This window comes from Eupeodes corollae, chromosome 1, assembly GCF_945859685.1.
Source record: "Eupeodes corollae chromosome 1, idEupCoro1.1, whole genome shotgun sequence".
NCBI classification, from domain to species: domain Eukaryota; kingdom Metazoa; phylum Arthropoda; class Insecta; order Diptera; family Syrphidae; genus Eupeodes; species Eupeodes corollae.
The window spans coordinates 216,090,466-216,117,800 of NC_079147.1; the positions used below are offsets into that span (position 1 = coordinate 216,090,466).

A 27,335-nucleotide genomic window follows, 5' to 3' on the forward strand; every position below is an offset into this window, starting at 1 on the left:
TTTATAAATGACATTGAAGATAATACACCAGAAGGTGTTGTTTTTGGTGATCTAGTTATCAAGGTGCTCCTTTATGCGGATGACCTTGTTATTTTAACTGATAATCCTGTGACGCTTCAACTATAAATTAACAAGTTAAAACAATATTGTGATTTGTGGGACCTTCAAATAAATACTGCGAAGTCTAAGATCATGATATACACCATAATCGCAGTGCACGTAATGACCGTTCTTGAAACTCGAGCGGTTCAAATATAGAAGTAGTGAAGGACTTCAAATATCTAGATTTCACAATAGCACACAATCTGAACTTTCGAAGTCATATAAGAGATAAATTGACCGCAGCAAAAGCAGCTATTAACTGTATGTGGTCAAACTTTTTCAATAACAAAAATATAGATCCGGCTTCGAAATTTAAAGTGTTTGATTCAACCGTTAAAAGCTGGCTTTGCTATGGAAATGAAGTTTATGGCTACATGCAATTAGACGAAATAGAAACTATCCAAAGATATTTCTTCAAGCGAATCTTTAGTCTCCCATCTAATACCCTAATTATGCCATAAACGTTGAGTCGGGACTACCACCAATTTTTTTAAAGAATTTTAAAGCGAATGCAGACTATATAATCAAAGTCATGCAAAGATCTAACAACAATTTGCAGAAAAGGATTCTCCTAACAACGTTACGCTACAGATACGCACCTTTTAAAGATTGGAGTGAGTTGGCCTCAGAACAGAACTTTCCTTTGACGTTTTGTTTGGATAATCTAGATTCGTGCAGGAATGAACTTTACGATTGTATTTCTGTCAAAGATGACAACATTTTTCAGAAATTTCTCAATCGGGCAAGGGAGTCCGAATCTAGATCATTATACAGTAATTGGGGGAAGCAAATTGTTTTCGAACCGAGTTCACTTTTGTTGAGATTAATCTGATATTTAAGGTTTTTTCTGCAGTGATTCTAATACGGCTGATGTATTTGTTGTTCATATAAGGATGACTTTTGTATAAGGATGGCTTTTCATTACTAATTCGGTAATTCCACAATGGTTAGGCACAGAATTCAGATTCTTTGAGTCGGATTTTAAGACATCTTCAAGCACAACATGGCTTAGAAATATCCGTTTTTGCTATGATTAACAACACACTCGAGTTGAATTCACTTTAATAATAATTATTTGTTCCATTTTCTTTTACCAGATTTGAAATTTTAAAAGTTCTGAAAATAATAAAATAAAGTTGTAAAAAATGCTTACCACAAAAGATTAATACAATTTAAGTACTACACAGAAAGAAAAAGGACTACATAAAATCAATAAGATTGCCTTATTGGGATATTTTGCTTAGAATTTTTTTTAAAGTAATGAATTATATGATATTTCTATAGAGAAAACTTATAAATTTTATGAAGAAAATCTTTTTAATAAGAAAATTCTCATTTAATAATAAAAGCATATGAATACCTTATTACTTATCACTTTTAAGAAGTTAATCTTGACGACTTGTTTTTTCTTTATGAATGTTTAAAAGGACATTTTCTTAAATTAATAAGTATTTTCCTATAAAAATGCATACATCCCGATATTTTGTCATGGTGCGTCTGCAAAAGTGATAAACAATAAGAAAAAGTTATTCCTTTTCTGTTCTAATAATATTAACTTATTAAATGTTTGTATTTTCGGTAATAAACAAAATCTTTTTCAATCCAAAAGACCTAAGAGGCTAATAAAACAATTTTATTAGTTTGGTGTCCTGAAAAGTTAAACTTATTTAAAGGGCTGTCCATTCCAAATCAAAAAGAATTCCTTTTTAAAATTATAAGTTCTCACATATTTTATACACGAAACGGTACTTTGCTTTGCGTAAAGTAAGTGTATTAAATTGATAAAAATTGATGAAGATATTGACAATGTAATCGCGAGTGAAAGTAAAGATGAAATTGTGAGTGAAGCAATCAGTATTCCAAGTTTAATATGAAATAATGACTAAATAGAGGAAGCCCAGCAAATTTCTCTCTCCTGGGGCCTTACTGGTTTGCTATCCGCGTTGCTTAAAGAGTATGAGGTAAACACCATTGACCAAAAGATGAAGAAGAAAGACGTCGACAAATTTTTAAGCAACTTCGACAGTTTTGGCTACTTTCGCGATAGAATTAAATTTCAAGCTGGACTACGAAAGTGAGGAAAGGAGAGGGTAAGTTGTTTCCTTATTCTATAAAATCTTATTAAGCGGACCACCTGTGCCACAGAGTTGTTTAACCATGTTACACAAGCGTCAAAGATAAGTTAAGGTTGTGCATATATTGAGCTGTGTTCACACAAGACAATTCCAAATGAAGTAATTGTTATTTGTTATTTTTCACTCTGTCCTTGAGTAGATTTCCGATAGCAGCTGTGTTGACCTTGATGTGAACACAACTTGATAAAATTCTTGTTACTTGTGCAACAAAATGTTCTTATTTTATTTTTAGAATACACCTTTATGGTGTGATCAGGTTACTTTATCACCAACGTCGACCGAAAGGTTCTGGAATGCCTTTAAACGATTTCCAACCATTTAAATTCAGCCAGAGCGTCAACCAATTCACAGAAATAGATCTAACTGGTCTTCTTAAGTCATCTGTTAGAGGCCAACTTTTCTTGGCATTTTAGACAGCAAAAGACAGAAAGCCTTAACTAATTGTATTGTAGAAAGATTCATTGAACATGCTTCAAAAATGACTTGTAGAGACATGAATCATGGTTTCATGCCATATCAGGAATCTTTCCCACAGAAAATAAAGTACGTATTCAACAATTAAAAGTTAAAAGAACTGAATTTTACACTTAACTTTATTGGACTTTTCCACTGAGTCGTAAACAACTTCAATTCACGCACAAGTATTGGACGTTTGGATTGAGGAGTTTGTCAAAAGTTGAAGGTAAGTTGACTTAAGGTATTTCGCCCAAAAAAATATGGGAAATTTGCTTATTTCTTGTCATAGTTATGTTTTGTATTACTTTTTATTTATTTAGCTATTTGAGAAAACATGTTATTTTTTAAGGAATATAGAATTTATTCATAAACCACATTAACCATTACTCCTATTATGTTACCTTTCATTAAAAAAAGAAAACAATAAATTGTTTGAAAAAAAAAAATATTTATTCCTTCTTTTATTTAAATGAGTTTAGCAGATTTTTTTTTACTTATTTTTATATTTTTTAACCATATGTAAATGAACTTTTAATAAGTTCGTCTCGTCGTTTCTAAGAGAGTTCCACTCTTTTTTAAAAAGACCTTATTATTTCAACAATATTTTCAGATGCTTTTAATAAGTTCTGCACATGTATTCAAAACGTTTTTCATTTTCTTCCAATCAATTCTTCTTATTGTTACTAAAAGATCTTCTCATAATTATCAATAATGTCTTCTTATTGTTTCTAATAATAAGACGTTTTTCTTGGATGAAAACCATAGAGAAATCTTATTACTATTCTTCCATGTGGTACATTTTTCTCTGTGTATCACTCCATAATTTATAATAATTACTTAACTACTAAAATTTGTTTGCGGATAGTAATCATCTGTTGTGATAATTTGTAATCTTAAAAAAACACCTTCAAGTACAATAGGCCAACATATGTATGTATAATGTATATTTGTGTATAATTATCTTGGTTATCAGTAAATATTTAGGAGTACAGGTTAGAAACATGTTATTTTAAAAGAACTACATAATAATGTAAGGGATTACGTATAGCATACATTTTCTTCATTACCAGTTTTTTTTAGTATTCTATAAATAGTATAGTAAAAGATTCACCATAGCCAGATTTTAGTATTTAATAACTGTCAGAATAATAATTTAAAAAAAAAACACAAATAGAAGAAATTTTTGTGAAAATCAAAAACTAAAATTACCTACAGCAAAAAAAAATAACTAAAACTAATAAAATGGACAATAGTCAAGAAAAAATGGAAAGAAAACATCTGGAAATAAAGATTATATATAAAAACCTCACCAAACAATTTGACATAAAAAAATCTTCAAGAAGTGGGTTTGTTCCTCGACTCGATTCCGATCGGGGATCGGATCTAGTCAAAATTCGTAAAAAAAAAATCTGTGAGGAGGAGTTTTACAAATAATGCATTATGGTCTGTCATTATTATTTGTTTTAATCAAATAGAACAAAATTTGCACATGCAATAGGTAGCATATTCTTATATGGTGCTGAGCTATTCAGTTCTTCATTGTGTAACACGAATCAAACTATCTCACTTGCACTTCATAAGAAACATCGAAACAACATTTGCATTTTAGAAAGTGCTGTCAAACCACCAAAAATATTTATTTAATCCAAACTGAGACAAGCCTTAAGTGGAAACATAGCAAAAGTTAATTATCTTTCCTATTATTTTCTCTTGCAAAATAAGCCCAGTTAGTCTATTTTTATTAACAAAACTAAATAGTATCAAGAGTAACAGATTGATTTTTTCCCCCCAATGGAAAACACATGATTCCAAATGCACAATTATTCGTGTAAAATCCTACTATGCCATTGATAGATTTTCCAACAAAACACGGGTATTGAAACCAATCATTAAACATTGTTGGACAGCTTTTATTGAACATTTCTTTAATTGGAAATAAATTTCCTAATTGAAATGAATGATTTTCTGATTAGAATCAAGCATTTGATGTTAAAGTTGACTATTGCAAGGAAAACTGACAGGTGGGAATATAAAACAAAAATGGAACGAATTTTAATATTGTGAACATTACATTTTGAACTGCACTACTAGAGGTTGTAGCCATGTCTGCAGAGATCATATAAGATCATATTTTTAAATTTAAAATCTTACGTATCGAAAATCACAAATAAGTAGTGTTTGTGTTAAAATACAAGTTACCAGTTGTAGATTACTGCTAACCCATTTAACCCATGACTTAACTTTTAGTTAGTTTTTAATTTTTCAATGATGAAAGTATTTTCAATAAACAGCGTGATTATTTCACATTTCCCAACATAACCGTTCCACTGAAGTGCTTAATTTTTATATTTTCCCACTTGTCAGTTTTGCTCTCAAAAATCAACTTTAACCTCAAATTCATGATTGCAATTATAATAAGTATACTCGTACGTTACGAAGTTCATTGAATCATTGAATGTGACAATCTGCACAGCTGAGTTTTAAAATCGCACTTATGTATACAATATCTGTACTTTCTTTCGAAAACGGAAAGCTTTTATGGGTTAGAAGAATAGGTATTTGTTTGAAGGGAAATTAGAGAAAACAGAGAAAATGTAGTAACATTTTTGAAACTTTATTTATATTGGTACAAAAACTTAATTTTTTTTGTTAGGGACAACTATTTTCTTATCACAATTGAAGTTACCTTAAGTAGATCGATTGTCATTTTCTACAAATCAAACGATTTTACCCATCATGGTGATTTTTGTTGCAGTCCCTTATGCATTCCATTGATTCGGGACTTTGGACAGCTTCAATAATAAAAATGTTTTGGCTGAGCTAAATTGGGTTTTAACCTTATTTTGTATTTTAAATGTTTGCTCTTATTTCACTACTTTAGACCCTTGAATTTTCAGCGGGCTGTTCTGTATTTAACACGTGTGATGAAATGAATGTGTATTGTTTTTATATCTGCAGTTATTTATTAAAATTAATTATGCTCCTCACGTTGTTGTACGTAAATTTATTAATCATGCTCAATTCTCATACATTTATAGCTAGATATATATTTTTAAATTCGATATACATACAACGCAATAATAATAATGTAAGCATACGGCATACCAAGCTGATTGAAAGACCTTTATGCAGAAAACAGATAACATCATTGTCATCATATATAACTTTTGTCCCTTTAGTCTTTTTCCAAAGAGATAATAATAATTGCTAATTAAAATAATCGATTGATCGTTGGTTCTATCGTAATATCGCGGTGCAGAATAATATTGATTCCTCAGGCGACCCGGGGAGCGCAGCGGCGACGACGAGGCGCTACGCGACGGTGTGAGCGACCGTGGCGTGCTGAACTATTTGGACTGATGCTGGACTAAAGGTCTGGATGGTTATGTAATTCGAGATACGAATTTCGAGTCATTTAATTTAATTTAAACCTTCTTTGTGACAATAATTCAATACATAATGGAAACAGCAACAAAAGGCCAATAGCCTATAATATCGACACACATGTATATTACCTGCGTGTAAACGTGTCCTGCATTTATGAGGAAAGACTGCCTAGGTACATGTGGCTCTACACATTAAGTACACCCAAAACGCCACACCACCATCACGTTTAATTAATTATTTAAAATAAAATTCGTCAGTTCTCTTTAATCAGAACACAAGTGAAGGATTGACCACAAAAGTTCACCTTAACGAAAGCAAGGTGCAAGGGCTTCGCACCGGGGAAGCTTATTTTATTGCATTGTTATATGAATTAAAAATAATATCGAAATTTAATATGATTGTAAGGTTCATGCCGAATGTATGAACAGTTTGAAAATATCACATAAACAAAGCTTTCAGTGAGTACAAATACTGATAAAATAATACATTATTTTTTAACAACTAAAGTTTTAAATTTTTCAACATTTTAATCAAGTGGTTTTTAAACTTTTTTTAAGAAGATATTTTGAATTTAATCCTTTCATTTATGTAAATTTCAAAAATAAAATTTTAGTTAATTTCAGTTCAATCATAGAATTTTTGTAAGTAACAACATTCAGGGCCTTCGAAAGGAATTCCGGGCCTGGGGACAGAAAAATCTCAGAGACAAAAATAGAAGAAAAGCAACTTTATAAAAACAGAAACCGAAATAAATGTTTGTGTTTTGTTTTAAATCGTAGGGCACCTTATTTTTCAAAATAAATTTGAAATTTACGTTAAATTAAATAAGAAAAACGAACAAATTTATTACAACTTTCTTTCAATAGTTCAGATTTATCCACTTTTTCATTCAATATTAACAAAAATGTACGGCAATAATAATCAGGGGCCCAGATCATCAAGATTGTGACTGATAGATTCGTAGATAACATGCAAACTGGGGCCCTATTGCGAAAGCATGAATGATTTAAAATTTTCGGGCCCCTATAAATAAATGGGAATAGGTATGTTGATGATGAATATAGAGTTTATTGAAAAAACACTCTCCTCATTGCTTTCAATTTTACGGGACCCTAGAAAATCCTGGGCCCGGGGGTTTTCCCCTCTCGGGTAATAACATTAGGTAGGTTTTTTTGGCAAAAATATCCGTAGTGAAATATGATTTTACACGTATTACAAATACAAAATAAACCTTTTACTGCAGATAAAAGATGAAGTTGGATTCAACTGCGGATAGAATTGTAACGTTTGATAGAACCTCGAATATAAATGTTGGTACAATTGATATTTCTTATGTATCTCGAAGGCACGTTGGTAGAGTATAAGTAGTTTGTTGGTTAGCATTTCTCAGTGAGAGCTAACGCCTTTTACTGATCGCTGAACTTTTCGGGATTCACTGCTTAATCTTCAACCTAAAGCGACGGAATTAAAAACGTTGTCGACAGCTTTTTGTATCTTGTTGGTGTCATAGAAAAATGTATAATCTGCTAAGCCAACGCATTTTTGAAGCACCAACATTAGGTATCTTACCTGTTTAATCGTATAGCAGTAGTTCGACTACTTTTAGAAAAAGTATCTTGGCAGGGCTTCAAAAAAAAAATAAGATAAGAAAATTCTCTGCGCTTCGTTGTGAGTTTTTATAAATTGTTAAACTAAATAAAAATATAGTTTTGTTTTTGTAAGCTGACTCTACTAAGTTGTTTCATTATAGGAAAAAAGTTTTAAATATCATTCATAAAAGTCAGTCCTGTGAAACAAAAAATATTTAATTTCATAAATAAAGCTATGAAAGCAAAATTGTATTACTATTATAAGCCAATTTAATTTTAAAAAAATTTCTTACCTGCCTCTCATTTCCCTTAAATTCAACAACTTAATACAAAAAATACTAATTTGACCGTTTTGCTTTGATGAACACAGCTCCATGCTCACGCAAAGATCATAGATTTTGTTTATTTTGGCAGTACTGCGGAAGTTTTACAGTTCTCAATTTGAACTCAACCCTAACATAATATTTGGCATCTGTTGCTCGCGATGACACACAGTTAGACCGTAGTCTACAAAACGTTCCTTCAGTTAATTTATCATTCAGCCCCAATTTGGAAAATGCAAAACAATTTTATAAATTATTTCTGATATTTTCTTAATTCGTCCTCTTTAAAGTTGGCCATTTTATTATGTTAAAATAAATTCTCGTCTGAATACCTCTAATTTTTTTTACAATTTGGGTTTAAAAAGTCCCTCCCAGCTATAAAATCAAACTTTTTTAGAAAATAAGACTATAAGACATGTGTTATATGTTTTTATTTTTACTCCAATTCACCTAGTATTTGGTTTTTATATAATGCATATTCTATTTTTAATGCGGATAAGAAATCTAGTACTTACGGAATGACAAATCCGCGTTCGGATTTTTCTTACCTGGCAATGCGTTTCCGAATGTCATTAGTGTTTGAAAACGGATATTATGTTTTTACACCAAGAGAGGTAACGGATTGCAATTCATAGGCCGTTTTTAAAGTACACAAAAGGAAAATTGTGTTAAGCTGTGTGAAAGAGATAAAATGTAAGTAAGGCAATTATAATTTTATTGAAGCAAGTAAATTTTTTTCAAGGAATCATCAGTGAAAAATGTGCATACAACACTAAAGCAATTCAAAATGATGGTGGAATTCATGTGTATTCATCATGATTTAGCCAAGCGACGTTTGAACGCCTCGGATGCCAGAAACACTTTAAACAATTTGTGGGAAAGACTATCGCATCGCATGAGAACTACTTCGACATTCGGCATATCTGTTATATAAATAGAAAAAACACTAGATAATTGTATCGTTCGATTCGAAAATTTTACAGAGTACGAATTCATAAACAAATCGAATGTCAGATTCGAATCCGATTGGCTTTCGAAACGCATTACAGAGTAGGGCCCTTGTATTTTTCATTAAAACTTACAAAAAAAAAAACATTTAAAAGGGTTTACACAAACACTTCTTTCATTAAAAGAATATATTTTGAAAATATATGTTTTTAGAAACTGAGTTACAGACATCTGGAGCTCTTCTTAGAACTCATTCTACATACATATATGTACCCTTACAAATAGAATCTTATTTTAAACTTTTTTTGTTGTGAAACACTATAAATCTTGTTATAATACGGTGTTTATTACAGTTTATTATCTGTATATACCTGAACACATTAATTCTTGTAACAAAATGAATGCAGTCATTTCTATCTTGTGAAAAATCGAACTTTGTGAACAGAGCCTCTCTGGATGGGTGCAGTTCGATTCTAATTCTATCTCTCAACAAGTCAGGACGTGAAAACTTTAGTTAACGAAATTAAATAACTTTCAACATTAAATTAAAAAATGTATTTTTTTCCATCTCTACCATATATAACATATTATTGTTTAGTAAAATTATTATAATTTTATATAAAGGTCACAGACATTATGAAAAAATGTATGTACAGTATATAACGTTTAATTTTGTGAATGTTTTTTCAGTATTTATGAAAGAAAATTTTGTTTTTAATTTAAATTGTAGGCAAAAACTAATGATGGTGATTTTATTCATAATTGTTTTATTTTTATTTACTTCTTCTCCCACAAATTTGAGAAACACTATTTATTTACCCTATTTAAAAGCAAAATAAATGGGCTACAGTTGGGTTGATGTCCATGATAAAATGTTTCATCCCACAAGTTTTTCAATTTTGACGTATTTTGTTTGAATCAATTTTCATGGCATCATTTTTATGGCTCAAGAACTTATTCATAAAGCATAAAGCACTATTCACATGAGCACGACCAACGGCCAACGAATGAACAATTCGTCGATTTTGACATTTCTTTTACATGAGAGTTTTTAATTCGTCGCGAATGAAGTTTGACAAGTAGCCACAACCAAACGCCATTCATCACCCCAACCAAAACAAGAATGATTTTTTTAGGTTAAGTACGCGCGATTATTTTAATCGTTGCGAGTGTGGATAATGTGGAACGCGAATAAAATTTGACCGTTTGTATCAACTACAATTTTTTTTCGACGAATAAATTTGTTTTCTTAAATTTATTGATATATGATATTGAAAAGCAAAAGTATGTATCATAAATCAAATAGAAACTATATTACTATCGTTTTGTTGAGAATTTGTGTGGAAATATGTCTTCAAACGTATATAAACTCACATTTTGTAATTTATTCTTCGTTCGTTGGTCGCGCTCATGTGAATATTACTTAAGACCTTGCTTAGATTTAGCTTTTCGTAAAAGTATTATATATATATATATATATATATATATATATATAATGACATTCTAGATATCGACTGCTAGTGGATTCAGGATAAAGAAAATTCCCTTTAAAAGTGATTTCATGTCTTTGTCTATTCTTCCCATTTTGTAGTTGAAATCTATTATTATAAAGTTGACAAAATAAACAGAATACAAAAATCAGGTTCCAAAAGTTTCTTGAAATTTCCACTTCAGCGTTAAGGAATAGATAGCATCAACGTGAAGTTGGCTTCTAGATTCACCTTGTAAAAAACATTTATTAAAATTGTTGTAAATGCACAATTCAAGCACACAATATATCAACAGACCGGTTTTTACCAAGAAGTTTATTGTAGACCAAGTAAAGATAACAAATAAAGTATACTGCGATTGCCATTTAGTAGACTTTTATTCATTTGTATATGTTTTTGTTTATGTCACATTGACATATATATATGAGGCATTGAGAGTAGTAGTGGCGTAACCCTCATTTTTTTCAATTTTGAGTTTATTACATTAACATGACAAACATTAAATTTTCTTTCTATGCAGAAGTGGAGAAGCTCATATTTGTTTATTTAGCTACACAAAATTGTTGAAACATTATTTCTGCACGGAATTTTTCTTAGGACAGAAATGGCGTAACCCGCTTACGCCACTTCTGCATTATTTTTTTAAAATTAATCAATTCCAAACACATACGCCATTTCTGCACCAAAATTGTACAGTAAGTTAAATCAAACATAAACTGCGTCTTAGGAAAGCGGAGTTGGCTTTCTAGCCAAGATATGATGCTTCAAAAGCAAAAGAATCTAATGACACTTCTGTAATTGCATTTGATCTTATGAAAACCTTGCCAACTCCAGTCATTTCAAAGGGTGTGTGCTATTATAAGAGGTAGTTTTGGTCAAATTGTCTAGGTATCAATGACATGATAAAGAATAAAGCTTATATTTATATTTTGGATTAGTCGGTTGTATCAAGAGGTCGACAAGCAATTAACAGCTTGTTATTGCATTATATTAAACATTTTGTGAGTACCTCAAATTTAATTATGTACACTGACCAGTGTGGTGGGCAAAATAGGAATGTTAAGATGTCCGTTTCGTTCCAATATTCTATTGAGTGGCCACTCTAACTTACAAGACTTTGGTGTTATCGAAAAAGAAAAGAAGTATTTAAACAACATTTTTGGCCCTATGGGCTGGTATAAGGTTATATCAGCGGTAAGAAAGAAAGATCCATTAAAATTAAGAATTTGGTCTTATCGAAAAACAAAAAAAGTATTTAAAGAAATGTTTGCCCTTATAGAATGGTATAAGGTTATTGTTATGGGTGGAATTGTAATGTTTACGACAAACAAATTTTAAACAAATATGACAAATTCAAAGATTATTGCTAATAAAGCGAAAGTGGGATGGCTTCAGATCTCGAATTACTGTTTCCAAAAGGAAATTCCGTTAGTGAAGCGAAAAAGAAATATTAACTCGACTTACTAAATTTTATTCCCCAGAGTTACCAGGACTTTTATAAGAATTTGACAACTGTTTCTACAGACAGAGACGTTAGCCTAGTTGAATACGTACATGAGATTGAAAAGTGATAGTTTCATAGCAGTCTTAACTCATAACTTGTTACTATTTTGTACTTAGAAAGTCATAATCCAAAAAAAATTTAAGCACTTGTATTTTTAATTATTGGTGCAACCAACTTACCTTCTTGAAGATTAAAATCTAAAATAAGAGATGTTCCTCCAGATATGTTATAGCTGAAGTTTGTTAGCCATTATTTTAAATAGGAAACAAATAATAAACAAATGTTTTTCTTTCATTTCTTTAACCGTGATTTTTTTAATTATTACAATTTGGAGTAACGCCGCTTCTGCTCTCAATACCTCACATATATATTCCACTATGTCTATATATTTCTTAATTAAATCAGGTGTTATTTTCTTATCTATATAGGAAGAAGATATTTAAGATTTCTTTTTAACATTTCAGTGATTTAAAATTTAAAAAAAAAAAAACGCTGAAGCTGTGAACAAAATTATCAAGTTTTAGACATTTTTCACCATTCAACCATTCTACAAGGCATTAGTAAACATTTACTCCTTAAGACATACCTAAGTGTAGTGCTTTTTCTGACATTCGTACATTTTCCCATTACTGTAAAGATTCAATAACTCCTTACAATGAACTGCATTTAACATGCCCTGAACAAATGGAAAACATTTTGTTTTTACCAAAATTTTAAGTTGGTAAAAAGTGGAATCATTCATCTCAAATTTGAAGTCAATATTTTAGATACGACTGATTTTCTTCTTCGGCGGGACTTTTAATTAGGCCGAGTTTTGTTCATCAAATCTAAATAGAATCGTGATGAAAGTGCACATCGTCAATTTGTATTAAATTAGCAATGCATCGCTAATGTCTTAGGCACTAAACGCAGCCTCATAGAGTCTCACAGTAATAGTCCTATTGATTTTATACACAGAGTTTAAATGAGAAAGATAGCAAAAAATATCACAACATTTTTCATCTTTTTGACCCTTGTTCTAGGCAAGAGGTAACTGGGACCAACTCTCTATTTTCATGAGATTTTATAAAATAAAAAAAAATTGAAGTAAGTTCGTATAGCAAGTAAACAGTAGTACATCAAAAGACAAATAAAATAATAAAAATTACACGCCTTCGCTAGTAAAATGGTAATTGACCTGCAACTTGCTTCATTAAAAACTCAAGTTGATATAAACTTACAATGAGTTTATTCGTGTAGATTCCGACTAAGTATAGATGCAAAATATACAATTTGCTTACTGGCATCACTTTGCAATTAGCCCAATATTTCGCGCCCAATTTGATAGGAATGATATTCCCATCTTATTCCTCAAATTGGAACAACATAAAAAGAAACTTTCGCACACTATAATCATTTTGACATTACACACATGCACACACTCTCAATTCCAACGCAACTTTCTCTATCCATATACAAAAATTCACATCGTCTATCTTGTGTGTGTGGCCAATTGGTAATGAATTGGTCGGACAGCCATCTTGGAATTGTATGAACAAGAAGCAAAAAACGAGCAAGAAAAGGAGAAAAATCGAAACATTGACAGGAAAAAAAGAAAAAATCGCGTCAAAAAGAAAAAGCGAATCCGAAATTTATAAATTATTTTTTTTGTTCTCATCTCTCCGATAATTTATAAATATATTGAAATAAAATGAAAATAACCATTTGCAAAAACCTCTAAATAACCATTATAACGTTTAATCCCTGAATAGAAAAACAACTAATTCTAGTTCGAATCGAATTGAATCCGAAGTGTAAAAAAGATTTAAAAAAGAAGAAAACCTCATCAAACAAACAAAAATTTTGTTCGTTTCGTCGTTTTCTTTTCGGTGTGTGTGCGAATTATATTGAATTTTTTATAATTTTTTTTCTTTATGCTCGAGAATTCCTCGAATTTGAAAAACCGAAATCCTTCTTGTACGGGAATTGAATTGAAGTTTACCGAATCGCTCATTTATTTTATCGTGTGAATTATTGAATAAAATAAAGGAAAAAAAACCGATAGCTCATCTCGATTCGTGTAAAATAGAGAAATCTTCGATAACCCCAAGAAGAGTATCAATTTGATTTGGTGTTCCCATCGCCGCCGTTGCCGTTTCTGTCGCTGTCGCTATCGAAGTAGTCGGTGCAAAATCAGAATAAGAATAATTTGAATAAAAAAATAAAGGATCGTGTTCTCCTTCTCCCCTTCAACTTCAATTTTAATCCAACCAGCCAGAACCGTGGATCAAGCCAAGGCAAAGCAAAACAATTGCAACAAAATTAATATTATTCGCAAGGAAGAAGCAGCACAACGAAGTATCAGCAAGTCGTCGTCGTTGTCGTCTCAGGAACAACCACGATAACCACGACACGACGTCTTACTCGTCCACGATCCAATCATCGAGTTCCCAGTTGAGTCGAGTCTGAGTTGCTGCTATCGCAATTAAATTTCTGTCAGTTTTTCTAGACTATGTCTGAATACTTGTACAATCAATTTACATAGCGCCATGGCTGCGACGAGAAAGTTGCAAGGTAAGAACGAAAAATAAGTTTAAAAAATAATCCTAATATGCACATAGCCATAGAAATATCATGCGAATCAGAAACATCCAAAAAGGGACACTAATCTGCCCTACAGATTGATGGTCTTCCAAATTATACGGGATTTCTATTTATTTGAAATTTGGTTTTAATGTTTTTTATGCTGGGAAGAAAAATAGAAATAAAATTGGAAATTCTTTAGCCAGAGGGAGGACGAGAGTGAGCGAGAAGACAGCAGAAACACCAACAGCATGTAGAGAGGACAATCTTCTTGCACTCCACTTGATTATTTTTCTTTTTTTTGTTGTATTTGTATTTTATTCTTTTTCCTCCTTTTTTGTTGTAGGAGGGTGGCAGGCAGGGTGGCATCCTCCCTCTCTGGGTTCTATGATGTCGATGTATGTTGTGGATGGGGTTGCGTGAATTGGGGTGGTGTAGGGAAGCATGTATGTACATGGGGATGGGGTATGATGTGGTGGGTAGAGAATTTCTGTGTTGGTTTTATTATGATCATCATCATACAAGAGGAAGCGGCATTTAGAGAAACAATTCAAGGAATTCCCTTGCTTCTTTACGGCTATGGATCGCCATTGCAGAAGTGCATCATAATCATCTCGATCTCATCGGTTCAGTCGGTTAGACACTCTTGGATCGGATTTGATACGATCTCTTTGTAGATATGATACACTACTCTCCGGCTGTTTTTATTCTGAAGAATCACGTTCAGAGTTTATATTTCATTAAAATGAACGTACGATATCAGACAAGACAAAAAATGCTAATTTTTGATGTGTTTGCAGAAAGTGTAGTTATGATAGACAGTTGTTATTTAATTAGAAAATGTATATTTAATTGACCTCTGTGGCTATTTTTTTTTTGTCCAGAATTTCTACTTTTGATTTAGTTTTATTTTTTAGTTCTTTTAGACGCAGGGACAGAACGATCTTTTGTCCAATTTGTATCTACCTATAGGTTCAAAGGGAGAAAGCACGATCTGTCGATCTACAAATACAAAGGTCTCTTTGTTTAGGTAGTTTATGATTTCTTTTATCGTTGTTTTGTGTTCTTTTTAATCATCAGCAGCATAGCAGCAGGTGCAAGGTTAAGTGAAGTTGAATTAAGTTTGGTGGCTATGGTATGACTGAATTCTTTCCGGGGAAAATAAATTGGTAGGTGAAAAAGTTTTTGTTTTTTTAATCAAATTAAAAAAAATTAACTAGAAGTTAACTAAGATTTCATATTAGAATTGGCTACTGGATGCGGTATGTAATACAAGAACAATTAAATCTAAGAAACATACAAAAAAATCATCTGAACTCTTTGATCGGTCGGTTTTTTTTAGATCTTCCGAAATCCCTAGACTAGAGGTGATAAATAAGAACTCAAAAAAATCAAATTAAGAAAGCACAACTTCGAGAAGTAAATAACTAAATGAACTTTGAATTGAAATAACGGAAACAAATTGAAAATGTAGCACCTCCGGCATGATGGTGCTTTGAACTGATGCCAGAGGTCTTGGGTTTAGTCCCTGCTTGTACCATCTTAATTTTTGTTCACGGTTACTGCCTTTTACGAGGAATAGACAATTCCTCCCAGAGCAATTCTTGTTATGAAAAGTGGTTTCTCAAATTAGCCTTTTTAAATTCGACTTAAAACTGTAGGTTCCCTCCATTCCCGACAAAGGTACTCGCTCACAGGAATGGTTGAGAGTTGTAAGTCACTAGTCGTAAGTTCTCAACGGACTGTTGCGCCACGTTATTTATTTATTTTGTTGAAAATGTCTTAAGTGTGTCAGGTGCCGTAAAGAGTTAAATTTAAAAGATTATCTATAACTTTGTTTGGTAATTTGAAGAAGATAGGTATGCGCCTTGGTAAAGACAATAAGACTGATGCATTAACATTAGGATTAATGAGTTACTTATGCTTTGTCTTCTTTAAACTAAAGAAAATGTTTTTTCTTAGCACTGGGTTAGGATTGGTTTTTAAACATCTCTATTCATATTCTTCCTTGAAATGTTGGCCATAACCGTCGTTCTCGATGCTTTTTTTGGACAGAGACAATAATAGTTTTATAAACATGTTCCCTTTTGAATTTGAAATATTAAAATAATGACACTTCTTTAATAATGTAGTATCATTAAGTAACATAATTAATAAATTTTTTTTGTCAATGCAGGAGAGATAGATAGGTGTCTGAAAAAGGTCGCTGAAGGAGTCGAAACATTCGAAGATATTTGGAAAAAAGTTCACAATGCAACAAACAGTAATCAGAAGGTAAAACATCAAGCATTAAAACTTCATTATGTTACTTAGCAAATTTGATTGCATAATTTTATTTCTATCATTTGCAGGAGAAATATGAAGCGGATCTTAAAAAGGAGATCAAAAAGCTGCAGCGGCTTCGCGATCAGATTAAATCATGGATTGCCTCCGCTGAAATTAAGGATAAAAGCGCCCTCTTAGAGAATAGGCGTCTCATCGAAACAGTATGACAAGTTTTATATTTTTTTCCTAAATTCAGATTTTTATTTTCTAATTTATGTGTGTTTTTTTTTAAATAATTATCCTTAGCAAATGGAAAGATTTAAAATCGTTGAACGAGAGACAAAAACCAAAGCCTATTCGAAAGAAGGCCTGGGGGCGGCACAAAAAATGGATCCAGCTCAGCGTATCAAAGATGAAGCACGCAATTGGCTAACCAGTTCAATTAGTTCACTGCAAATACAAATCGATCAATACGAAAGTGAAATCGAATCGTTATTAGCAGGCAAAAAGAAACGATTAGATCGAGATAAACAAGATCGTATGGACGAATTGCGATCAAAATTAGATCGACATAAATTCCATGTTACAAAATTGGAGACCCTACTGCGATTGCTTGATAACGATGGTGTTGAGGCAGAGCAGGTAAATATAAACAACATTGTAAGTAGGCAAGTCCAATTTTTTTCTTCTCTCTCTCTGTATGTGTGTTGTAGTGTGCATACTGTGCGTGAACAAACAAACAAAAAAATCCCTAAAATCAAAAAAAAAATTAGAAGAAACGAGAGAAGAAAATTTTTTAGAAGAGTTACTTTTATTTTAATTTTTTTTTGTTAATTAACGAACGAAATTTATCAATTCTTTATTTCTTTTATTTATTGTATCCAAAAACGTCAAGGACAAAAGCAAGGTAGTACATCGTACTACTGTTTCTAATGCGGAGGCGAGAAACTAATTTAAATTTTTTTATATCAGAGGGATTCTACATGCTTATAAAAAAAATCAATCTCGGCTTGAGATATATGTAAAAAGATATAATTTAAAAATAGAAGCAATTTCCCTAGAAATTGTGTAATTCTCAAGGATTCTCAATTCTTGTGGTAACTCAAATAGGTTGAAATTATCCTTTAATTGACGTCTTATTGACTTGATTTCCTTTTTTTTGTATTTCCTTCCCAATATTTCTTCTTTCACATTGATGTGGAATTTATTTGGGATATGTTGTTTTATTTCAAAGGGAATTTAAACTAAAACTTTATTTTTTAAATTATGATCCTTTGATAACACTGCACAAAATTTAAAATTGATCTCTGAAAGTAATTTCAATGTTTGTAATTTTTTCCCTGAGGTGTTTACGATAACCAGAAATTTCTTCGGAATTAAACTTTGCATGGGAAATAAAATTCCCCGGAAGATTCCCGAGGGGCTCAGAAAAGGGCACAAAAGGCTTGATGTTTAACCAAAAACTGTTAAGTAACAATAAAAAGTTAAGCTTTTCGGAATATTAATCGCCACATTATAAAAAGACGTTAACTTTATTTGTTTATGTTTAAAGCTAAAAAACTGAAGGAATCCAAAGTTTCTGGATATGTATTGGTGTATTTCCCTTGTCTGGATTTCCGCATGCATTCTGATTAAATGAATTTGCAACTTTAAAAATTCCCAGAAGCTCATCGAGAACTTCAGTTGTTGTTCAATTTATCTACTCCTCCACCTTCAAGATTGTCTAAGGTGATCTAAAGCACTCAGAAATCTTATTGTATACATTTTTTATGAATCAGTGTGTCGGCTGTACCAAAAGCACAAAAACTTCGAACACTAAAACAACTTAAAAAAAAAAACACTTTTTATAAGGCATGTGGCAACAGTTATTAAATGGCGTTAAGTAACTACAATAAAATGAAATAGAGATAAAATGCAAATACCTATCATTTCCAATATTATATTTTGGTTTTCAAGTAAAAAAACAAGTTGATCACATGCATAGAGTTAAAAGTAAAAAATATACTTTATCGTTGCTTTCAAAAATTTGCCAGTTACAGCTTTCAGTAAAATCGATTAATGAAATAAAATGAATTCTGATTTTCAGAAATTTTTCTTTAAAAAGGAACATTACATTTTAAGATAAATTTCACTGATTAGCTGGTTGCTAAAGGCCAACAAAAATTCCATTTCATAATGTTCCGATGTCATCATTACAAACAATTGCCTATAAAGGGAAACCAAAAAATATTTGTATTTATGACGCGAAGTTCGTGGTTGTTTAATATCTCTTATTTATTTACTGATTTCTATAAAGGGTCATCAGTAAAAGACTTTAAAATTCTCCTGCTTCAATATTTACTGATGAACCTTACTGACAGCAATAACCGGCCCCATAAGTCTGTACAGCGGCTAAAGCTTAACTATTAGTTCTTTTTAATAGTTTTCTTCTTATTTACTTTAAACGAAATTTTGATAAAGCGCACCTTATTCAAATCAAGTTTTAGCGAACTTTGTCATAACATAAGTGACATGGCACATCTGACTTTAATCTAATTATTTACAATTAAAGGCTGTTTTTCGCATCTTATTTGAGACACGGCGTGTAACATGCAACTTATGAAAGTTTTTTTTTTTTTTCAATTTGTATTCAAATAAGTTGCATTTTTTTTAGTTTGGTTCCACCTAATTCGTAATATGTTCACATGGGACATTTGTATGTAACGTAATAAAATATTACAAGGTTAATGTTTTCGAACAAAAATTAGTCTAGTTAATTTGTTTGGAATTTAACGCAGAACTTGCTGGGAAAAATGCAAGGGAACAAATACTTCATTGTAATCCTTATGAATATTATATATAGTCAACTAATTTTTTGAAAGAATTGATTAAAGTGAACTTCTTTGTTTCCACTGCCATTTGACAAGCGTCAAAACAAACCTTATTGGAAGCATGGCGAATGCCTCTAATTGCTCGCATATTTTCACATGATTGTCCTAAATGCAATTTCGATAGAATTGCACAATTCAAAAGATTATGATTTCTTAAAAAATCGACTGTTCTATTAACTTCTCGTATTATTATTCACGTATTAAATACCTGCTATAAGGCTACAACACACCTATTACTGATTGACGACACGCTTTTGTCATGCTCATCAACAACTATACAGTAACCCAAAGCTCGCTTCTTCATCTCATCATCTTCTATCCTCATGTTTAATACCTTTGTCATTCCAAGTGTTTCATGTTGAAATAGTCAAATTAAATGACTAAAACAAACAAAAACCCAATTATTGAATTGTTCGTTAAACATGTCTTAAACGAAAATCAAAAGAAATCAAAATTCTTCTTCTATTTGTCTCTGATGAAGTGTTTCATGTCTTTTCAGGTAAATAAAATCAAGGATGATGTTGAATATTACATTGAATCCTCGCAAGAACCCGATTTCGAAGAGAACGAGTTTATCTACGATGACATTATTGGCTTGGATGAAGTTGAATTATCAGGCACCGGTAAGATAGATTTTCTAAAATCATTTGTTTGTAAATAAAAATTTACAAAAACACATTTTTACTACCTCATATCTGTGCATTTACTAATTATCATGCATTTTCTCAACTACATACCAAAATCCACTCCCAATATCAAAAATCAAAATCAAAAATGAAAAATCAAAATACAAAATGGTAACAGAAGGTGTTTCCCTTGGTATTCCATCATCATTAGCAACAACAGACAGTAACAACAGTAATGAAACTGGCGGTTCGCCAAGTAGTATAGCGTCTGGTGGCAGTCCTGTGCAATCGCCTCCACCTTCATCGCAACAGCTAAACAACTGCAGTGGCAGTACGGGCAATACAACAACCAGCAGCAGTAGCACTACAAACAATGCGAATAATCTGAACTATAGCAGTGATTCGACGTCTGTTGATATAACAGCAGCAGCAGTAGCGGCGGTGGCAGCGGGCGTAGCGTCAGCCGATAAGCGCAATAAGAACGACACCAATGCCAGTAACAAAGCAAAAGTAAGTCCTTTTCCGATGTCTACGAAAACAAAACTAATTTAATTTTTTTGTAGCAACCTGTTAAACCTACAGCGGTACGAGCTAATAATAACAACAATACCAGCGGTAAAGCGGCTGCTGGGGCGGGAGGAGATTCGAATCTTAACAACAGTGCAACATCGAACAACCTAAATAACTCAACGGCGGCGCAATTATCGCAACAACAGCAGCAGCCAAATAAAAGCCTAATAAGTTCAACGCCTAGCAAAAATCAACAACAGACGAGCCATGCGTCCGGTTTGGCGAATAGTTTGCAAACAAACGTGACGACTTCAGTGGTCAGTTCGGCGCAACAACAGCATCCAACATCTGCGACGCTTCAACAACAACAACAGCAACAACAACATTCTAATGCACCTAGTTTGAATTCTTCATCGATAATTCAGGCCCAATCTGTGATTCAAGCCACACCACCAATTGCATTTGCAGCTGTAGCTAAGAACAATACATGTAAGAGTTTAAATTTCTTCGGCGGTGTTTGTTTATTTTTTTTTTTAAATTTTCTGATTGATTATATTTTGTTTTTATTCAATAGCACACCTGGAAAACGGCCCAGTGCATCCTGCAACATCGTACACAATGGCAGCGCCAACGGTCGCTTCGATTGTTGGATCTAATGCACAACAGCAGCCGCAACATACAAATCTTCAAACGAATTCCTCACATCAAACAAGTGGTAAGCATTATTTTATTTTGCCAATAGCACTTTTGAAACTTTTACACCTAATATTGTTTTTTTTTTAGATTCCTCAACAACGCATAACAACACTTCCAATAACACCAGCATAGGAAATACAGGTAGCAATGCGGTAACATCAGGAGTTTCGGTGGATTCAGGAGCGCCTCTAGTAATAAATGCCCCGAGTAACAGCAACAGCCTCGCAAATCGCATTTCTCCCAATGGCATTGCGAATGTAACAAATGTTCTGACAAACAACACCAGCCGAGGATCACCCGGTTTGCTGTCACCGAAACATATGAATGGTCCGTTGAATCACAACAACAATAGTAAGGGATTAAATGTATCCGTGTCCGGGACGCAAAACAGCACCGACACCATGTCCACATTGAAAACAATGGCCCAAGACGCAATCAATCGTTCTGGGTCGGAAACGAATATGCTGACGCAAGTTCCAAATGTCGATACAAGGCAACAGCAACAACAAGGATTACTGCAACAGCAACAACAACAACAGCAGCAGCAACAACAACAGTCTCAGCATTTCTCACCAGCCGTAACAGACACAACTGCCAATAACAGCACCACAAATGGTCCAACATCTGGCCAGGGTACTGTTAGTTTGACAACCGGTATTGTTGGACAAAATAACACTGGCAGCGTTATAAGTAGCAAACCGACAAATGAAGCCCACATACCACCGCTGTTGGGTGTGGCACCACTTGGTCCTTCACCATTACATAAGGATCATCAATTGCAATTCCAAATGATGGAAGCAGCATACTATCATCTGCCAATGCCAAGTGATTCAGAGAAACTGACAACTTATATTCATCGGAATCCAGTGCAAACGCCGCCCCATTACCCGCAGGTAAATTGATAAAAATCATCCCATTCGCTAAAATGGTAATTTGTTTTATTATCTTGTTTTTTTTTTCATTTTAATTGCAATCCTTGGAGCAGTCTCAGCTACCCCATTATGATACAGTGGAATTTTTCCAACGCTTATCAACTGAAACACTATTCTTTGTATTCTATTATATGGAAGGATCCAAGGCACAGTATCTAGCCGCTAAAGCTTTGAAAAAGCAAAGTTGGCGTTTTCATACGAAATACATGATGTGGTTCCAACGACATGAGGAACCAAAAATTATTAATGATGATTACGAACAGGTAAGAAATTGAATTTAATAATATATCTAAAAATCTTCAGTAAAACAATACCAACACAAACAAAAAATCAACTGTCACGAGCACTTTTAATGATTACGATCTAGTACTACCAGAATTATAAATCAGATGGTATAATAACAAATCTGAAGTGTATAAAAAACAGTAACTTAAATCTTTAGCCGTTCAAATTAAATAAAACCCATTCAAACAACAGAATTCGATAGGATAAGAATTAAGACATCAACGCCATATTATAAGTTTTAAGTTTTATTCGGTAATTTCAGAGCTCATAAGGGATTTCCAAAAAGGTCTTAACAATTTTTTTTAATAAAATGCACACCACTTGAAGTATTTCAAAAACTTTATAATCGACTTAAAGATGCGTGTCAATTTAAGATTACTTGTGGTAGTTAACTCTCGAGAGCAACTCTCGGGAGACTGTCCATTTCAGAGCCAAATTTTAGAAATTTCGCTATCGCGAGCTCTCTGCTAGAATATTGATATTTTTCTTGCTGATTCCATAATCGTGTCCACTTGATAGATCTCTTCTGCTTGCATATTATCAGTTGGCCATGTATTCTTACAAGCGAAGGGTTGCAGCTGCTTTAATGATCGGCACTGTTTTTAAAAAAAGAATAAACAAAAATGTTGGGTCAAACCGTGGGTGGATGTGGGCTCTAACGTAAGTGGTTGCCATAAACTAATAACTTAACTTAGCCACAAAAAAAAATAGTCTAGATACGTTAAAGCGCAATCGACTGGGTCATTTATTGAGACAACGCGCTCATCGATCAATCAATTGTAAGGTGTACTGTGTGGCTTGTGACACCACCCAGTTATACAATATAAGCCAAAAATAAAACAGTTTGAAAGTTATTGTAATGCTGGACTTGTGTTTTTGAAGCCTCTAATAATTTTCTTCAAAATTGTTAAAAATAAGAGTTGTTGTTTAATAATAACATTTGTTTCTTTGATATCTATTTATTATTTTGTTTTGATAATTTTTGTTCGAATGTGAAAGTAGATTTCTTGAATTTGTTTTGGTGACTGTTTATTTACTTTCCACTCTATTTGATCAAAAATAATATGGGAATGTAATATCTGAACGAGCTTGAGAAGAAAAACATTGTCAAATTGGTGCTAAAGAGAATGAAGACGTGTGCAAAAATAAGTGCTACAACTTTTCAGACACAAGTCGAACCCTACTGTAGTGTAGAAAAAAAACTAAAATCAAAAAGATACAGATTTGGAAAAAACTAAAAAAAATAATTGAAAATGCAACCAAAAAAGTTGAAAGACTACGTAACTTAAAATAAACAATAATAACAAGCTTATTCGCCTACCACTGTAAGCTGAAAAGGCAAAGCATCTAAACATCCTATGTCCTTGTACCAGTTACGGCCTAGTCACTGATAAAGCATCGGTTCCCATCTATCACCGAAATGAAGCATCAGTAAGCATGGTTAGTAGGCAGATGGGGGCGCGTCTCGAAACCTACCGCGTGCTGTTATCTTGTGTTCTTTCTATATGTTGTTCTTTCTCTTCTGTCCTTCTATCTTGTGTTATTATCACCTTACATAGTAGTCTAGTCGCTCAAGGTGGTGTGTTCTTTACTCTGTACATTTATGTGCTATGTAGTATGTAATGTAATGTAATGCATTTAGAAATGTGATGCATTAAAGCAGGGATATTACTAAGGTGAAGAAAATCATCTATCCTTCTGAAGAACTTAATGGCTGAACCACAAACACGCTTCTGCTTCGGCTTAGCCTGACGTTTACGAGTTCAGCCATAGAAATTTAATATACAATCACAATGACACTTTGACCTCACGTTTTGTTTAATAATCGTAAGGAAAAGAACGTAAAGAACTCCAAACGAAAGCTCTAGTTCAAACCAACGTCTCTCAGTCTGCGCTTTTGTGTTTCAGCCATAAGTTTCTTACAAGTCGAAGTGCACTTCAAACTTGCTACGTTGCCACTTTTTGCAGCTTTGTATGTTGCTCTTTTAATTTCATTTTATTCTCTCAATCAAAAGATTACAGAATAACGAAGAATAAAATTCGATAAGAAATTAAATTTTTGAAAAATTTACATAGATATCGATAACATGTGCATGTAGCACATTTTCTCCATTGCACTTTAGATCTTTTTTCCAAGTGGTTTTAGCAAATACAGATTCTTTAATCGAATTTATTTCTAAATTATAATTTTTGAGTTATGATGTTTTTTATTTCAATGAGCGAAGTGTTGGGATGTTTGATAAGTATATAACGAACAAATATTTCCAACACTTGCCCTTGACTGTCATTTTGAAAAGGCACAAGGAGAAAAGAAGGATTTAGTTCCAATATTTAACGCTTAAAACCCACGTTAATCACATAATAAAACAGTTCCTCACAAGTAAGTTGTTTCATGATTTGAAAAAAGAAAAAAAGAAATCAGTGAAATGTGTACAGAAATAGTTTTAGAAAAAATCATTACGAATCCAGTGTTTGGTATAAACATTCTTATTTAATACAGAATTTCGAAAAAATCTTAAGTTATTCTATTCTTCTTTTTCCAGGGTACGTACATCTACTTCGACTATGAAAAATGGAGTCAACGCAAAAAGGAAGGATTCACATTTGAATACAAGTACTTAGAAGACAAGGAGTTGAATTGATGGATTCATGTAAAAATTAAAATAAACAAATTTTAAAAAAATGAAAACAAGAAAAAGAAAATACAAAAAAAAAAGAAATACAAAAACAAAAAAAACCTATTCTATTAAAAAAAAGATGAAATATTTGAAAAAAAAACACACTTATGTTTTAGTTTTTACTCATAACTTTAGTTTTTTTTATTACTTTGTTATACATTTAATTTCTCTTGCATTCGCGATCATTAATATGTTAATCATTTACAAAACTAAAAAGAAAAAAATGTAGAGAAGATGAAGAAGTGCGTGCATTGTGTATAGAAAAGATAAAAAGAAAACATGAATATAAAATGGGAAGTGAACCAGAAGACACTCACATTGAAAACAACATTTAAAAGATAATTAAAAAAAAAAAACAAGATTTAGAATTAATAAAAAACAAAACAAAAATATTACATTATATATGCGCTTGATATATGTTTTCATTTCCTTTTTTAATAATTCAAAACCAACAAGCCCATAATAAAAAAAAACACTGGATTGGGAGGAGAATATCTACCAGAGAGCTGAGAGCCTTGTGTGAGAATTTTTGTATTTGTTGTTTTTTTTTGTTTTACTGGGGTTCAAATTTTAGTTGAATCTGTTATAGATTCCTTGTGTGTTGTAAGCAGCAGGTTGTCAATTCCCATTTCTTAAAATACCTATTGTTTCACTCTTCAGACCTGAAGTCATGCTATAAATATGAAATCTTTTTAAAAAGCTGTCTGTCTGGAAAAATAATGCTAAACAATAATATTCTGTTAACATAATTAAGATGTCAGAAATATTGGCGATCATAAAATGATCTTTCGAAGCAATTTCCTTTTGTTTTAGAGAAAAAGAAAACAAAACAAAGCAGAAATGTTGCTTGTGAATATAGAAGCACAGTTCATGTGAATTAACGCTTCCTTTGGCTGGGGATCAGCTCGTCAGGTATTGTTTATCATTTTTTACAAACCTAACCGTACTGGGTCCCTTCACAATAAAAAACATTCAAAACCCGTAGTTATGAATTGAATGAGTCCACTTAATTTTGTTGCCAAAGGAGCTTGAAATATTGTTATGAACTGACGACTTGAAATGTTCTTCGCATATATTCCAAATGAATGATACTTTCTTTAAATAAATAATTTTGAAAAGACGAAGTAATCCATAACATTTTCCAAAGTACAGTGCAAAATATCTTTTAGTCTTTAGTATTTGTGCCTGAAACCGAGCTTCTAATTGTTTCTGATCCAAATAATGAAGAACTTTTGGTTTCAATCTGCAATACTGCTTGATAGACGATGAATTAAAACATCACAGCTAGGTAAGGCTATTATCGTTTTGTTTCCTTTATTTTTACGATAAGTTTCAATATTCTGTTCTCTGCTCGTATTGTAAAAAAATAAAATAAAATAGAAAATGAAACCCTTGACTTGCGTGACAAATTCACAATTAAAATTATTTGCACTTTTTATTAAATAAATTTTAAATATATTTATAATAATATATTTAATATTTTATTTACATAATATTTCTTAAGTAAAAACAAAAAAAAGAATACGCAGCTGCAAACAAGTCAACTAATTTAAATAAATAAAATACAAAATAATAACAAAAAAATACATTTTGCCAGAGAGTAGTTTTTGCATTTTTTGCGCATAAAATGAAAATCGTTTACTAATTATAAAATATATTAACAATATATGCAAAATATAATAAATTTAATTGACAAACAAAAAATATATATAAAACATGTATTTGTAGTAAAAACAACAACAAAAAAAGTAGTGAAAACATACATGCATAATATACCGTATAAAAAACAACAAGGCAGACACAAAAACAAAAACACATCCAAATATTAATAAAAAAGAATGAAATTTCCCTTTTAAAAAAATAATAATAACAAGGAGAATTATATTTAAACAAAAAAAAAGTTACATAAAAATCAATGTAAATTATTTAAAAAAAAACTCATATAAAATGAAAAAATTATTAATAACCTAAAAAAAA

At 31.9% G+C, this 27,335-nt stretch overlaps 1 protein-coding gene across 11 annotated transcripts; it reads left to right on the top strand.

Annotated features, from left to right (window-relative positions):
- The first annotated feature begins 13,450 nt into the window (after positions 1-13,450).
- On the top strand, positions 13,451-27,173 carry LOC129954208 (CCR4-NOT transcription complex subunit 3). Of its 11 annotated transcripts, none has more exons than XM_056067955.1 (11): positions 13,451-14,487; positions 16,673-16,770; positions 16,848-16,982; positions 17,068-17,421; positions 20,131-20,254; positions 20,436-20,767; positions 20,821-21,256; positions 21,342-21,482; positions 21,551-22,356; positions 22,446-22,658; positions 25,224-27,173. In XM_056067955.1, the coding sequence occupies exons 1-11, from the start codon at positions 14,463-14,465 to the stop codon at positions 25,320-25,322; spliced, it is 2,763 nt and encodes a 920-aa protein (XP_055923930.1). In that variant the 5' UTR covers positions 13,451-14,462; the 3' UTR covers positions 25,323-27,173. The 11 variants fall into 11 exon arrangements, with proteins under 11 accessions (XP_055923930.1, XP_055923928.1, XP_055923932.1 ...); XM_056067953.1 differs by having other exon boundaries at positions 16,673-16,769; positions 16,844-16,982; XM_056067957.1 differs by having other exon boundaries at positions 13,452-14,487; positions 17,068-17,403.
- The last annotated feature ends 162 nt before the right edge of the window (positions 27,174-27,335 follow it).

What these genes read in the sequence shown, in the direction of transcription:
- LOC129954208 (XM_056067953.1), top strand. Translation starts at nt 14,463, where the DNA reads ATGGCTGCGACGAGAAAGTTGCAAG. An exon ending in TGCGACGAGAAAGTTGCAAG is followed by an intron (nt 14,488 to 16,672) that starts GTAAGAACGAAA and finishes TTGTCAATGCAG; the next exon opens with GAGAGATAGATAGGTGTCTG. An exon ending in GCAACAAACAGTAATCAGAA is followed by an intron (nt 16,770 to 16,843) that starts GGTAAAACATCA and finishes TTTCTATCATTT; the next exon opens with GCAGGAGAAATATGAAGCGG.